Below are 16,178 nucleotides of genomic sequence, written 5' to 3' on the forward strand. Positions count from 1 at the left end.
TTATTTTTGGCTTATTTAAATAAGAATAATTTCTAACAAAAATTACAATATTTTTTACAAAACAATTTGCTAAATAATAATTTTTTAAATTGTAAAGTATTTATGCATCAAATACATACATACATACATATATATATATATATATATATATATATACACACACACACACACACACACACACACACACACATATATACATATATATATATACATATAATAAATAATAATATTTCCAAATATTAAAAGTTGCAAATAATATATGCAAATTTGTATCTACAGAGACACACACACACACACACACACACATATATACACATACACATACATATACATACATATACACATATATATATATATATATATATATATCCATACCTGTCTTTTATCAGGTATTATCTGACAAATAAACAAAGCAACTAATATATAATTCTTGGCTGCAGTTTATGTGAATCTGTTTGATAATAAAGTCTGATGTCACCCTAAATGTTACTGTCTTCGTGATTGTTATGTCTTTTTTTAGACAAATGATCTAATCTCTACTACTGTTGTTAACTACTTCTCCAAAAGATAGACTGAAGACGGCCTGTCCCTTATCTACCAACAGATAGTCCCGCCCCGTCAGGACTCCAGCGGGACAGAAGTTGAAATGTCGGGTGTTTGAAAGTCTTTTCTCCAACACAGCTGAGCAGAAAACCTACCGAGAGGACTGGCCATCCAGTGGACCACCACGGCCGCCTGGCTGTCACAAGACAGATGACTGTAGGTGATGTTGTTCACTTCATGGATGGCGTGTTTCCCCAGCAGATTCCAGTTCAGAGAGCAGTCTAATTGGGACAGAAAGAGCAGGAACACAAAGAGAGTGAGTGAGTGAAACAGAAAGACAGACAGTGTTTCCCAGTGAGAACATCGGTGAGATTCTTTGGCAAGCGGCGAGAGAAAATATGCAGCCATGCGAGGAGACGCTCCTTCCCTCCCCCTTCCTTCCTTCCCTCTTTCTTTCACTGCTTTCTTTCTCCAAGGCGGCTGCAGATAAGCAGGTATAGGAAGAGGAGCAGTCGTTTGTGTCTCTCACACCCCGTCGCTCTTTTTTACGCAATCCCTATTGTGATGCTAACGAGAATCAGGCCCGTTCCCGTTCGTAGTCACGCACAATGGCGAGGAGAAATCGGGATTAGCTACAGGATGAGAAACTTGACTTTTCAGCACTTAAGGGGCGGACAAGAACTCAGGAAGCTTGACTGAAACAACATTTGGCATTAACAAGAGAATAAATGCCGTATTAAGCCGAGCAGAGAAAATCAATTAGGGTGAATCGCACAAAGAACATTCCCGGGTCATATTTCACACCAAAAATCACATTATAAAACATACAGATGAAAGAATACACTGCTTAAAGGAGGACAGTGTCACTTCTATGCATCTATCTTCACCAATTTGAACAATAATGACTGTTCCCAAACAGGTTATTTAAACTCTGCTTTCTATTGGCTGGCAAACAGAAATAGTCACGCCCCAAAGTCACGCCATTAGCTGAAACAATGTTGCTTGAATAATTTATTTTAATTCATAAATAATTTTATTTTCACACTTGTTTTGGTTATTTTTTGCTTATTTAAATAAAAATAATTTTAATAAAATAATAATATTTCCAAAACAATTTGCAATTTGCAAAATAAATAATATTTTTTAAATTGGCTTTAATTTATGACTGTACTGCAACGTCAAAAATATTACAAACACTATATTTCAAAAAAAAATTTAATATTTGGTTCTTATTTCTATTGTGACATTATTTTACTGAAAATTAAGCAGCAATTTTTTTGTTTATTTTTCACTTATTTAAATAAAAAAATCCAATATAATTACAATAATTTTTCTAAAACAATTAATATTTGTAAAATATAATGTATTAATGCAACAACATATCAACATACATAATTATGCTGATTTAAATAAAAATATATTTATTAAAAAAAAAACAATTCCCATTATCAGAATGACAAATAATTAATATATTATTTAAATTTCAAAGTGTTGATGCATTAATTTAGTGTGTGAACTGTCTCTTTTTAATTTATTAATTTTTGTTTATTTTATTATTTCTGTTCATTTTTTAAATGGATTTAAATACATTTTTAACTTAAAAATAATTCCCCAAAAATTCTTATTACCAATAAATAAGGATATATTATTTGAATTGTACAGTATTGATGCATCAATGTACTGCCTTTTTATTTTTGTTAATACTGATTTAAAAAATGTTTTTAAAAAAAATCTCAAAATATTCTCATTATCATAATGCAATTTATATAATGCTATATTATTAAAATAAAGTATTGAAAGTATTGAATCAATGTACTGCCTGTTTTTTGTTTGTTTAATTTTTTTCTGATTTAAATGAAACTTATTTTACTAAAAAATTATACTTATTTATTGTATATTTAATTTTAATTAATTTTCACATGTGTACTGCTTAATTTTAATGTTTTAATTTTTGCTAATTTAAATAAAAATTATTTTTAATAAAAAAGAAACATGACACCTAATTATTAATTATGTAATTATTATTAATGTAATTTCTGCTGATGTATAAAAAAAACTGTAAAATTCATTGCAGTTAATGATTTATTGTCATAATTTAAAAGTAGTAACGGTGTCAAAATAAACTAAATTATCATATATCTGTCAATTTGGGGCGTGTTTTCATCAGATCCACCCATTAACTGTATAATTACAGACAGGTCTGATTATAAAGTATCTTACTGTCATATCGAAATGTGACTCCAAGTTTGCGTCCGCTCTCATCAGCGCTGGACGACTGCGTTCCCTGCAGAGAAACACAACAGGAAGCGGTTTAGAAAATGAATGTGACATTACATAAATACAACATTAGAAGCTGACAGTAATGGCATCTGAGAGACAAACAGCAACTTGTGTAACAGGAATGTGAGTTCAAGCCTCAAAAGGCAGCAGCACTTCATGTGGTGACAGCCGAAGCACACAATCCCACAATTATAAGACTCCTGGCACTCAACAACACAGCGCTCGCTGCCAAAACACTAATACAACCCTTCAGTAACTCACAATACGCCACCGGCTGACCCAGAATCAGCCGTCTGTGTCTCAGGTGAGATAATGAAGGGTTCCAGCTGACTCCAGAGCAGCGTTTAAGGTGTATCAAAAGAAGTCAAAACAAATACGCTTGCGTGACAGAAGCAGACAGACGCTGCACGAGACTCGTGAGCTCTGTAATCAGCGTGCCAGATCGGGCGGATGTGTAAAAACAAAAAGGAAGATACATAAAATAGGCATTATCATATAAAGCAAACATATTTCAGGAGAAAAGTCACAGGGTGAAGGATCCTCGCAGACGTGGAGCGACACTAAAGAGGCCTTGTTCTTGCGATCTTATCGTCTTCCTCGTGTTATCTGGGATAAAGGAAGTCTTTGACATGGAGGGATGGTACACAATTCACTCCCACCCAGGAGATGAGAACTTACAAAACCTCAATAATAACATACTGGGATGGGAACATACTTTAAAGGGTGAAAAACAAAGCACAACAATGATCACAGGATAATTATTGCCAAATATTTATTTTTAAAATCAACAAGGACTTCTATACTCAGACAAAATATTTGCATATCCACAAAACGGGGTATTTCTTTGTTTTTCTCTCTAAATATAAATCTTTAAAAACTAGAAAAAATGAAAATATTTAGATTTTATTTTTTAAATAACTTATAGTTTTTTAATCTACAAAAAACATTAATAATAATAAAAGTAATAGTTATTTTAATATACACAGATATTTTTTGTAATTTTTTTATAATAATATTTTTTAATATATGTTATTTAATGTGATTTGTCTGTTTCAGTGTTTATTTATTTTAGTATTATTTATATACTATAGCTTTTATTTATATTTTTAAATAGGTTTTCATTTTTTATTGTTTTTTTATTTTTTATTTATTGACCGAATCCTTTTTTTTATTTGAAAATAAAGATCCAGACGCATTAGTTAATGATAATAAAAAATTTAATTAAAATAAAATGTTTATTTATTTATTTATTTATTTAAAAAATTAAATTAATATTTATTTAATTTTGTACTTAAACTTGTTTTAGTTAGTTAACATTTTTATTTATTTATTTATTTTAATTTCTTGTAAAATTATGTGTGTCTTTATTTCTTATATTACTATTTAGAATAGATTTTTTTTTTATTATTTTTGCTTTACATTTTATTTATTTCCCGTCTCTAATTTTTATTTGATTACATTTTTTATTAGATTAAAAACTAAACAAACATTATAATTTATAATGAAAAATAATGGAAATAAATAAAACACAAAATAGAAATAAAATAATTCTAAATAGTAATATAAAAAATAAAAGCACAAATAATTTTACAAGAAATAAAAAAATAATAAATAAATAAATAAATAAAAACTAACTAACTAAAATACATATAAGTACAAAAATTACTAACTGAAAATAAATACAAATTAAAACAGAGCTGAAATTAAAAATAAATGTAGCCTAAAAAAAAAAAAAAAAAAAAAAAAAAAAAAAAAAAAAAAAAAAAAATCAATTACAAACTGAAAAGTAATAAAATAGAAAACAAAAACAGCTGAAAATAAAAATACATTTCGCCTAAATAGTAATATTAAAAAAATAAATAAATATAAATAAACTGGAAATTAATAAAAATAAAAACAGAGCTGAAAATTTTGCCTAAATAGTAATATTTAAAAAAAATAAAATAAAAAAAAATAAACTGGAAATTAATAAAAATGAAAACAGAGCTGAAAAAAAAAAATCAGTCTAAATAGTAACATTTAAAAAAAAAAAAAATAATAAAAACTAGAAATTAATCAAAATAAAAACAGAGCTAAAAATAAAAATAAACTTAGCCAAAATAGTAATATTTTAAAAAATAATAATAACAAACTGGAAATTAATAAAAATGAAAACAAAGCTGAATATAAAAATAAATTCAGCCTAAGAGCTAAAAAAAAAATATCATTTAGTAAATTTAAAAAAAAAAAAATAACAAACTAGAAATTAATCAAAATAAAAACATAGTAATATTAAAAAAAAAAAAAAAAAAAAAAAAAAAAAAACAACAACATTATAAACTGGAAATGAATAAAAAAAAAAAAAACAGAGCTGAAAAAAAAATCAGCATAACATTTATTTTTTTATTTATTGACTTTTAGTCACTTTTTTAGGTGCTTTTTTATATTACTACTTGTATTTCAATTAATTAGTTTTAGTTTCTTTTAAATAATTTTATTTCCAGTTAGTCCAGTTGCAACTTCAAAAAAATATATTTCACAGTGCATATGGGGCACAAAACTTATATTACATCGGGTTTATATTAGGATTCAATACAAAAAGTACTTCAAAGTAATTTTTTTAGACACTTTACCCTGACAATACTGCATTTTTGGTCATTTACCATGTTCATACCTAAACAGTACAGTTCCCTTTTGGAAAAAAAAATAACGTTAGCCAATGATTTCCTATATTTTTACACTGTAAAAATTAAAGCACTGTCAAAACAACACAAATATATCTCATAAATTGGATCAGAAACTGGATCGACACAACATGCACCTGTTTGTTTCACTCTGGAAAAGCGATTTTTAATGCTGATCTGTTTTTATCCCGCTTTGGAGAATCTCTACTCCCCGTACCATCAGGTTTTTTTTTTCCAAACACATAAATCATCTAGAGTTTTCCTGCAAAATGCTCCACTGGAAACCTCAACAACCACATAACCAAAGATAAACATGACAGACGATTTTTCTGCTGCCAATCCAGTAAATGTTAATGATATTTTGCTTACATTAGAATAAACTATGCAGCTATTCAGCATGGGAAACCGTGGACTCGCTGCTTTGCATAAATTGCTTGTGGGAAACTGCTGATTAAATGTGGTTTGTAATGGTGAGCGAACAGATCTGTGGGCTTCCTGAATGAAAATAGTCCAGCAAACAACCTAATTTAGCAAAAGCACTTATAATTACTGCAAGCCCATCAGTGAGCTGCTACTAAAACGGTGTGAGTAAACGAGTCCAACATATGCGCAAGAGTAATCTGTCTTAATGACATCCTCTGCCCCATTTCCACAGGATGTGTACTGATGAGGGCACGACCTCTTGACCCCGGGTGTCTCACTGACCCTGTACCTGGACCAGATGTACAACTACAAACACAGCGGGGTTATTCTAATAAACTATTACACACTATCATAAACAATATTACAAACTACAACTATTATAAACATTTGTGTTACTTAAAATAATGCAGAAAAAAATTATATGAATATATTATTTTACATAATAAAATTTACAAAAACTATAAGCTTACCTAAAAATTATTTTAAATGTTATAAATGTTATTTAAACGGTAAATGCTATTAAAAATATAACAGTATACAAATAATACTTAAATAATACTAAAACAGAAAGACCACAGAGGACTGCATGAATAAGTTCAAATGCAAACCAATAAAGACCAGGGTTATTATAGTAAAAAAAAAAAAAAAATCAGTTCTGTAACTCAATACAAAGCTAAAATATATATAAGCTTAAAAAAATAAACTAAGCAAAAATTACATTAAAATTAACTAGAAATTGAAAATAAATAAAAAGTAAAAGAAAAAAGAAAAATCAAATAAAAATAAATTAAATATGATAAATATTAAAAATATTATTAAATATTTTTGAAAGAATTTTAAGTACTAACATTACAAAAAAACAAAAACTGTACTAAAAAATAAAATAAAATAAAAATTAATTAAATCTAAATAGTAACACAAAAAAGCAAATAAATATGTCAAAAGTACATAATTTAAGGTACTAAAAAAAAATAAATAAAAAATATAAAGATTTACTTTTTATTTCCAGCACTTCAAAAAGAAATCTTTTTATCAATATCAATATTAATATGTCTTATCTAAATATTAATATCAAAAGTACATAATTTAAGTAACTAAAAATGTAAACAAAAAAAAAACAAAAATAGTGCTAAAAAATAATAAATAAATACAGCCTAAATAATAACATTAAAAAAAACAATACAAACTGGAAATAAATAAAAAGTAAAACTTTTTTAAAAAAGTAAAACTAATTTTACTCATCTACTTTTACTACAGATTAAAACAAAAAATAAAATGAAAACTATATACATAAAAATAAAATGAAAACTATATATATAAATAATATATATGTATTATATTTATATTATTTATCTATTCTGTTAAATAATATTAAGTACTAAACTCACTAAATAAAAATAAAAACTGTACTAAAAAATAATAAAAATAAATTAAACCTAAACAGGCACTTCAAAAAAAAAAAAGTAGTTTTGAGGCACAAAATGTATATTATATATGGTTTATATTTGGTTTCAACACAAAAAAAAAAATCACTAAAAAGTAATTTCTTAAACACTTTACCATGCTAACACTGCATTTTTGGTTATTTACCATGTTCAGACCTAAATACAGTACCCTTTCAAAGAAAAACCACAAAAAAAAAAAAAAAATGTTTGCAAGAGCATGGAAAATGTGAATGAAAATGTGTTTCATTTTCATTCACATTTTCCTCAGGAAGTCCATGAGTATTTGTGGAAAAACATCCTGGGAAAGTCTTCTGAAAGTTTAACGCCACAGTTAATGAACTGAGGGGAATGAAAGCGCAAACTAATTTGGCTCACAGCCCTTGGCCTCTCTTTTAAAACCCAGAGATTTTAGGTAGCAAAACCCATTTACTGGCAGCAGAAGAAGGAGGCGTCAGGCTAATTCCTCATTTAGCAGCAGAATAAAGTGAGAAAGTCTGAGCTCCAGAGCGGCACTAATGGCTCCTGCCCTGCTGTCCTGGGCTTGTTTTAACACCGCGGGCCCAGCGGGGTCCCGAGGGTCACGGCGGACACACAGACAGCTGCTGCCGCAACTGCTTCACACCTGCAGCTAATCAGAGCCACGGCGGACACTTCATCTCTCTCAAACTGCGTTTAGGAAGTTTTTTAGCATTGCTCACAAAATATACCAATGCAACTATCAGATCCACCAAAATAGTGTTTGTCAGCTCATGCATCGCTATAACTAATGCTCATAGTTAGGGTTAGTGATTTGAACAAACTATTGCATGTGACCCTGGGCATGGATGAAATCATGTAAGAGGAGTTTTATTACTTTTAACTTTTATTCAAAGTGACTCACTTTGCATTCAAGGTCTATATTTGATCAGTTCATGCCTTGCCTAAAAATTAAACCCATGACCTTATATATATATATATTTTCTATACAAGTATTTAATGTCATGCAAAAAAATATTTTATATAAATATAACATGGTTATGACATTAAATATTGCATAAGCTACAAACAAATGTTGCACTAATACATGTATTAAGCTATTTAAATGTTTGGGGTTTTTTTCAAGTAAATTCATTTATTCATTCATTCATTTCACAGACATTGCAATAAAAAAACTATATTAGATTTTTAGATAATATATATAATATATATAATAATAATAATTCACAGTTATTGAAGCAAGAAGTTTTTTTGTATGCATTTTGTACTATGTATTGTATTTTTTTATTTATTTTTTTATTACTATACAAAGATATAAATAAAAAATCTTCCATTAATTATTAATTTTGATTAATAGTTAAATAAATAAATTATATATAATGTATGTATTTAATTTAATTTACACTATTAATCAAAATATAAAGTGCATAATATAAATAGATTTTTTAAATGTATGTATTTATTACACATACATGATAATAAAAATCTATATTACATTTTAATATTATTACTGTTATTGTTATTGAAGCGAGGTTTTTAATATGTATTTTATTTATATCTATTTTTATTTTTATTTATTTATATTTTATTTATACTTATTTATATTTATAAGCATTATATATATATATATATATATATAATTAAAATATTTATCAAATTAAATAATTTCACTTTTTATTTAATTTTTTTATTTTAATTTATTTATTTATTGCACATGCATTATACCTATAATGAGATATAACTAGATGAGATTTTATATATATGTTGGTTATTAGGGCAAGAAGTTTTTTCTCTTTTCTGTTCTCTATTTTTTATATTTATCTATATATTTTTATTTTTGTGAATATATATATATATATATATATATATATATATATATATATAACCGTTAGCTCAAGACATTTTCAGAAACGTACAGAAACTATTTAAAATCTTAAAGTCACGCAAAATTGTCTTTCTTCATTTTTTAATTGAACATCGTCCTGTTCGAGTCTCTCTGTGTGTACGAGTGTGTGGTGAGGAGGTGAGGAGGCGTACGATGTGGCACAATTCCTCCTAACGAGCCTGTCACACTCTCCCCAACACCCTTTTACGACCCTCCCCGACAAGCCACACACCCCTCCTCTCCTTCCCTTTGTACCTGAGGGCCGTTGGTCCTGCTGAGAGGAGCAGGAGCCTGAAGACCTTCCGCGCTCGCTCTGACGTCTCGCCCTCGCTCTACTAACAGCCCCAGCGGTCATTTGGCATCCTAAAACTTCAAATGGACAGTTTGCTGCGACTGGGGCTCATAAACCTGCTGCATCCCATGTGGCAAATGAGCAGAAATGTTGCCCGTGAGGTAAAACAAGCAGGTCAGAGCGCGGTCAAACAAGGGTCCCCACGCTTTATTAGGCCTTATTAAGTGATTGTAAAAGAGGGAAGACTGTGTGCCTTTTGTTTAATGACCGGGGTCATTAAACGCACCCTGGAAATTAAGAGAACACACAATGACCAAGTCAAGACCAATCTAAAAGTACAAAAAAATACCATGGTAAAATTTATGCAGCACTAAAGCATGAGTCTGCAGACTGTGCTGACAATGCAAAATGGTAAAACTACTGTTTTAGGGAAATGTTCCACAAAATTACTATGTTTTTCTAATCAAATGCTATGGTAATCATGCAATATTGTAATCTGAGAGATGATTTTGCAGCCCAGCACTAACAAAAAAAGGTATCAAAAAGCATTCATTTACAACCTTGGCAAAAACAACAGTATATAATAGTACTATGATAGAAAAATTATGATATACAAGTTTGGGGCAGTGTTACTTCAGTATCATTGAGATACTATGTATTTTCTGTTTTAGTAAATAAAGTTTTTGTTCATTTTTAGTAGTTTTTATTTTTATTAATATTTTAATCAGTTTTTATTTTTATATTTTCTGTTTTAATTTTATTTTTAGTTAAAGATTTAGTAATTTTGCTGTGTTTTTGTCTTTTTTTAGTTTTTGTTAATATTTTAAATCTGTTTTTATTTTAAATTTTGTTCGTTTTAATTTTAATTTTAAAGTTTTAGTAATTTTGTTGTGTTTTGCAATTTTTTGTATTTTTTTTTTTTTTTTAAATCAGTTTTTATTTCACATTTTCAGTTTTCTTTTTAGTTAAAGTGTTAGTAATTTTGTTTTGTCCATTTTTGTAGCTTTTGTTATTAATATTTTAAATCAGTTTTATTTTACATTTTCAGTTTTCATTTTACAGTTTTAGAAATTTTGTTGTGTGTTTCTGTCATTTTTTTAATTTTTGTTTTATCAATATTTTAAATCAGCTTTTATTTTTATATTCTGTTTTCATTTTAACTGTAGTTAAAGTTTCAGTAATTTTGTTGTGTTTTGTCACTTTTGTTTTTATTTATATTTTAAATCAGTTTTAATTTATATTTTCAATTTTCATTTTAATTTTTAAAGTTTTAGTAATTTTTGTTGTGTTTCTGTCATTTTTTTAGTTTTTGTTTTATTCATATTTTAAATCAGATTTTATTTTATATTCTCTGTTTGAATTTTAATTTTAGTTAAAAGTTTCTCTAATTTTGTTGTGTTTTGTCATTTTTGTTTTTATTCATAAATCAGTTTTATTTTATATTTTCAGTTTTCATTTTAATTTTAAACTTTTAGTAATTTTGTTGTGTTTTGTCATTTTTAGTAGTTTTTGTTTTTAGTAATATTTTTAATCAGGTTTTATTTTTTATATTTTCTTTTTTAATCTTAATTTTAGTTAAAGTTTTAGTAATTTTGTTAGAAATGAGAAGAAACATTGCTCAGTATTTCAGTTTTTTATTTTTTCCAAAAAAAAAAAAAAAAATCGTTTTTGAGGTTTTTTTGTGATTTTACTTTTAGTTTAAGCTACACATAACAACCCTGCCTTTGGGGTAAGATTTTAAAATGCTTTTCAAAGAGGTCTCCTCTGCTCACCAAGGCTGCATTTATTTGATTAAAATTACAGTAAAATTGTGAAATATTATTACAATTCAAAACATCAGTTTTCTATGTGAATACAGTAGTCAACATTTGAAGTGGATCAAAACATTTCATAAAAGTTGTCCTAAAACCAAAACAATACCCATTCTTGTCTTAGGCCAACTTTGATTAACTTTTCTGATCCACTTCAAATGTTGACTACTGTATACTGTAAAATCAAATTTATTTCTGTGATGCAAAGCTGAATTTTCAGCATCATTACTCCAGTCGTGTCACATGATCCTTCAGAAATCATTCTAATATGCTGCTCAAGAAATATTTCCGATTACTATCAATGTTGAAAATGGTTGTACAGCTTCATATTTTTGTGGAAACTGTCATACCATTTATTTCTCAGGAATCTTTGATAAATATAAAGTTCAGAAGAACAGCATTTATTTGAAATAGAAATCTTTTGTAACATTATAAACATCTTTTTCTGCCACTTTTGGTTAATTTAATGTGCCCTTTCTGTATAAAAGACCCCAAACTTTTGAAGAGTACTGTATTAATACATTAATTAGGTCACGCTATTGCCATAGTAAGAGTTTGACGAAGAAGAAAACTGAAGATCAGTTCATATTTTGCCATTCATCTCTCATCAAACACACACACACACCTGGCAGGGGCAACAGAAGCCACTACAGAGATGAGATTTAGTTGTGTATTGAGCGGATCGGGGATACGAGCGTGTCTGAACAGAGCGACGGCAGGTGAAGCGCTGCATGTTTCCTGCCGAACACCAAAGGCCGATCCAGCCAGGTGTTCCACCTTCCATACGAATAATAACAGTAATTATATCATCCAAAACGAGGAGAAAACTTCACAGCATGGGAGCTGGGCTCAGGCTTTTATGCACTGACTTCCTTTTATGTTTTCACAAAAGACTGACTTCTCAAGACGACCACAGATCAACGGCATAAACCCCATAAAGCCTGCTGTATTATATTTGATGCGCAAATTTCTAATGATCAATCCTACTTCATGCTTACTGTGTTTTTTGCTGTCACATCTTTACTGATTTTTATCAAGTAAATGTGAGAATAACTGTAGTAATATTTCCAAATAAACACTTACTCATTTGAAGAACGGTTACTTATTCATCTCTCAGTCATCATTGAATTGCATTATATTATATGTCATTAATGATCATTTAAATATCATCTTACTAAGACATATTATTCTGTCTCTTCATCTTTTCAAATTTGAGTCTATTTTATATTTTTCATTTTAATTTTATATTTGGTTTTCTATTTGAATTGATTTTATTTTTTATATATTTTAACATATTTATTTATTATTTGTTTTTATTATAAATTGTATTTACGTGTATATTTTGATTTATATCGTTTTTATTTATTATCTGTTATTATTCACTTTTTATGCATTTTATTTATTTTATTTTATATTTATTTATTATTTACTTTATTTATCATTAATTGAACACCTATTTTATATTTTTTTATTCTGTATTTTAATTTTATTTGGTTTTGTATTTCAATTTATTTTACTCTTTATATTTTAATTAACTTTAATTTATTTAATATTTGTTTTTATTATAAATTGTATTACATATATTTTAATTTATTTTTTTTATTATTATTATTATTATTTGTTATTATTCACTTTTTATGCATTTATTTATTTTTTATTTTATCTTTTATTTATTATTTACTTTATTTTATTTAGTTTTTATTTAACATTTTAATTGAAAGCCTATTTTATATTTTAAATTTCGTATTTTATATTTTTATTCTATATGGTTTTCTATTTCAATTTATTTAATGTTTTCTATTTTATTTTTAACTTTTATTTACGTATTTGTTTTTATGTTATACTGTATTTTCATATGTATTTTAATTTATTTGTTTTTATTTACTATTTGCTTTCATTCACTTTTTATGCTTTTTTTAAATTATTTTATGTAGTTTTCATTTATTTATTATTTTAACTGAACACTTATTTATTTATTATTAGTATTCATTTATTTATTATTTAATTAAAAACCTATTTTATATTTTTACATTTTCTATTTTAATTTAATTTGTTTTTTCTATTTCAATTTATTTTATTTTTAACCTTTATTTATTTATTTATTTATTTATTTTTTTTTTTATATTATATTGTATTTACATATATATTTTAATTTATATTATTATTTTAAATTTTATTTAGTATTTACTATATTTAGTTTTATTTATTTATTTATTATTTTATTGAAAGCTTTTACTTATTTATTATTTTAATTGAAAGCTATTAGCTTTAGACAAACTGTTATCAAGATCTCATTGATTTACATTACAATTTATCAAAATGTAATCACTTTTTTTGTCCATATAAATATCAGAAATTTCATAAAATCATATAATTTTGCTCCGTATGGGCCTCTGAATAAAATTAAGCTGTTTTTTTTCTCTATATTGTTACTATATCAGACCACATGAGCCATAAAAACCTGATGTATCAACAAAAAACACATATGCCAATTTTTTTTTTTATTACTTTCTTTGATATTTTGTCTAAAGATTCAATAAACGGTTTAAAAAATAGATTTTTCTGACTATTATTTCGAAGGTCAGGCTTTACAGGGTTAATCTGGTTAACGGTCTCATTCTGAAATGTTAACTTATCACAACCCAATTCAATCCAGACAGACATAATCACACGTTACATAAAGCAAACGGTCTGAAGTACCTGGTTTGACTTGTGTTTTGGCATCTGAGCTCACACATGAAGCTAATTTAATGAGAACACTGCCAGCTATGTTACAAGTGTAGATGGTTCTTCTTAAGAACCCAATTAGCTGTAACCCATATGGAGACAACGGCAAACAAGCCAGCAGACCACGCTTTTTTCAAAGGGGAGCTATTTGTTTGATCCTTCGCTGCTGCAATCTTCTCCCACCCGACTCGGAGGAAATGCATCCCTCTGGGATTTTTCCCCCGCGTTGAACGGGAACGCGCATGCTATCGGTTTCTATTTGCTGAAGGGGACACAGAGCATGATGGGATATCTGACCAGCGATGATCAATCAGACGGACACTGCTGCTATTCTTTGGTCTGGGACCAGGAATGGGGGCGGATAATCTCTCTAGCCTGAGAACTTACTAAATTACCCAGCGGCGTTTGTTAGGATTACACAGGCGACCTGCATCTTACTGAGTTCTTTACGGTTTCTCAGAACAGACTGGTACCTATTTACAAGAAACAAACCGCCTCATATGGATCCCAGATGATGCAAATAAACTGCATGAATAAATATCACAAGCGAATGGGAGAAAACAGAGCTTGAGTGAAACCTGAGACTAAAATTTGCTGTACGATTTGAAGAGAAAACAGGAATTGCAATTTTTCTGGAAAAAAAAAAAAAAAAAAAAAAAAAGTGATTTGAAAAAAGTGAAAAGCAACATTTCTCATTTTCATTTAGTTTAACTACAATACCTAAACCAAAAAATAAAATAAAATAAAATAATAAACAACAAAAACAGAAAAAAAGGAAATTCCTACAACTTGAACTAAAGTTAAGATAATAACATGTATAAAAATATATAAATAAAATCAATTTAAAATAATACAATAGTATAAATCAATAATACTAAAACAGACCAAGTTCTAATAAATAAAAAATAGGTTTAATTTGCACATATGAACTAATATATAAAATATAATAATATTATACATAAAATATAAATTATGAAATCTAAAAATATATAAGAACTAATTTACTTGATGTACTAAAACAACTAAAACAAAAAAAATAAAGGAAAAAAAACATAGACATTTAAAATAATTAAATAAATAAACATACAAATAAAGACAAAAAAAATGACAAAATTACACAACAAAATTCCTAAAACTTTAACTAAAATAAAGATATATACATATATATAAAATATATAAATAAAAACTAATTTAAAATAATATATTAGTATTTCAGTGATCCTTTAATTAATTGTTTAATTTGCACATATGAACTAATATATATTATATATTATAAATCATATATAAAATATAAATTAAATAATATCTAATATATATGTGTGTGTGTGTGTGTGGGTGTATATATATATATATATATATATATATATATATATATATCAGGGGGTCAATTCAGGAATGAACTCAACAATTCCAATTCAAAGAAGGAAATGGAATTGGAATTGGAATTCAACAACAATTACAGGAAACAGAGTTGGATTTGAATTGGAATTACAGGAAGTGGAATTCAATTCAGGGAAATTCCACTGAATTCCGTTTATTGCTGTTTCTGAGCATTTATTTGTGATTGCATTTAGAGACATACATCTGAACTTTATTTATGATGCTTTACAAATACCAAGTAATGTATGAAATAGAGTTGATCAAATGCAAGTAAATAAAAATGAGAACTGTACATTATGAATTAATAATTGAATGACAGTGGTGATAAGTTTCTGGATGTACTATACATTCAATATATGATTACCACATGAGTCAGGTTCATTCATGTATTTCATTCACTTTTTATTGCATCGAATTATCATCATTTTCTGAAATTTGGCATCGCTAAGACTGCATCTCTCAGGCCTAAATATCTCAAATGGAATTTAGTGGAATTTATTTGATTTCAATTCTGTTTCCTGACATTCCAATTCAATTCCAATTCCATTTCCTGTCAGCTGCATGCAATTCCAATTCCAATTCCATTCCAGGAAGTGAATTGGAATTTACCATTCATTCTCAATTCAATTCATGAATGGCCCCAACCCTGATATATATATATATATATAAATATATAAACTACTTTACGGTGCCTGTTGCACAAGTTGGCCAAAATGTGTGATTAGATATCAATATGAGTATAAAATGTTATTA

General features: G+C 27.3%; 1 protein-coding gene across 1 annotated transcript in view; it reads right to left on the reverse strand.

The window, feature by feature from the left end:
* Positions 1-16,178, reverse strand: part of il17rd (interleukin 17 receptor D) — a 55,260-nt gene that overhangs the window by 20,901 nt on the left and 18,181 nt on the right. Inside the window, exons 2-3 of the mRNA XM_051123507.1 lie at positions 2,764-2,827; positions 699-824 (exon numbers count right to left, since the gene is read on the reverse strand). Of these exons, the coding sequence (XP_050979464.1) occupies positions 699-824; positions 2,764-2,827 (190 nt within the window). The remainder of the gene's footprint in view (positions 1-698; positions 825-2,763; positions 2,828-16,178) is intronic.

This window comes from Labeo rohita, chromosome 11 (assembly GCF_022985175.1).
Source record: "Labeo rohita strain BAU-BD-2019 chromosome 11, IGBB_LRoh.1.0, whole genome shotgun sequence".
Classification (NCBI taxonomy): Eukaryota; Metazoa; Chordata; class Actinopteri; order Cypriniformes; family Cyprinidae; genus Labeo; species Labeo rohita.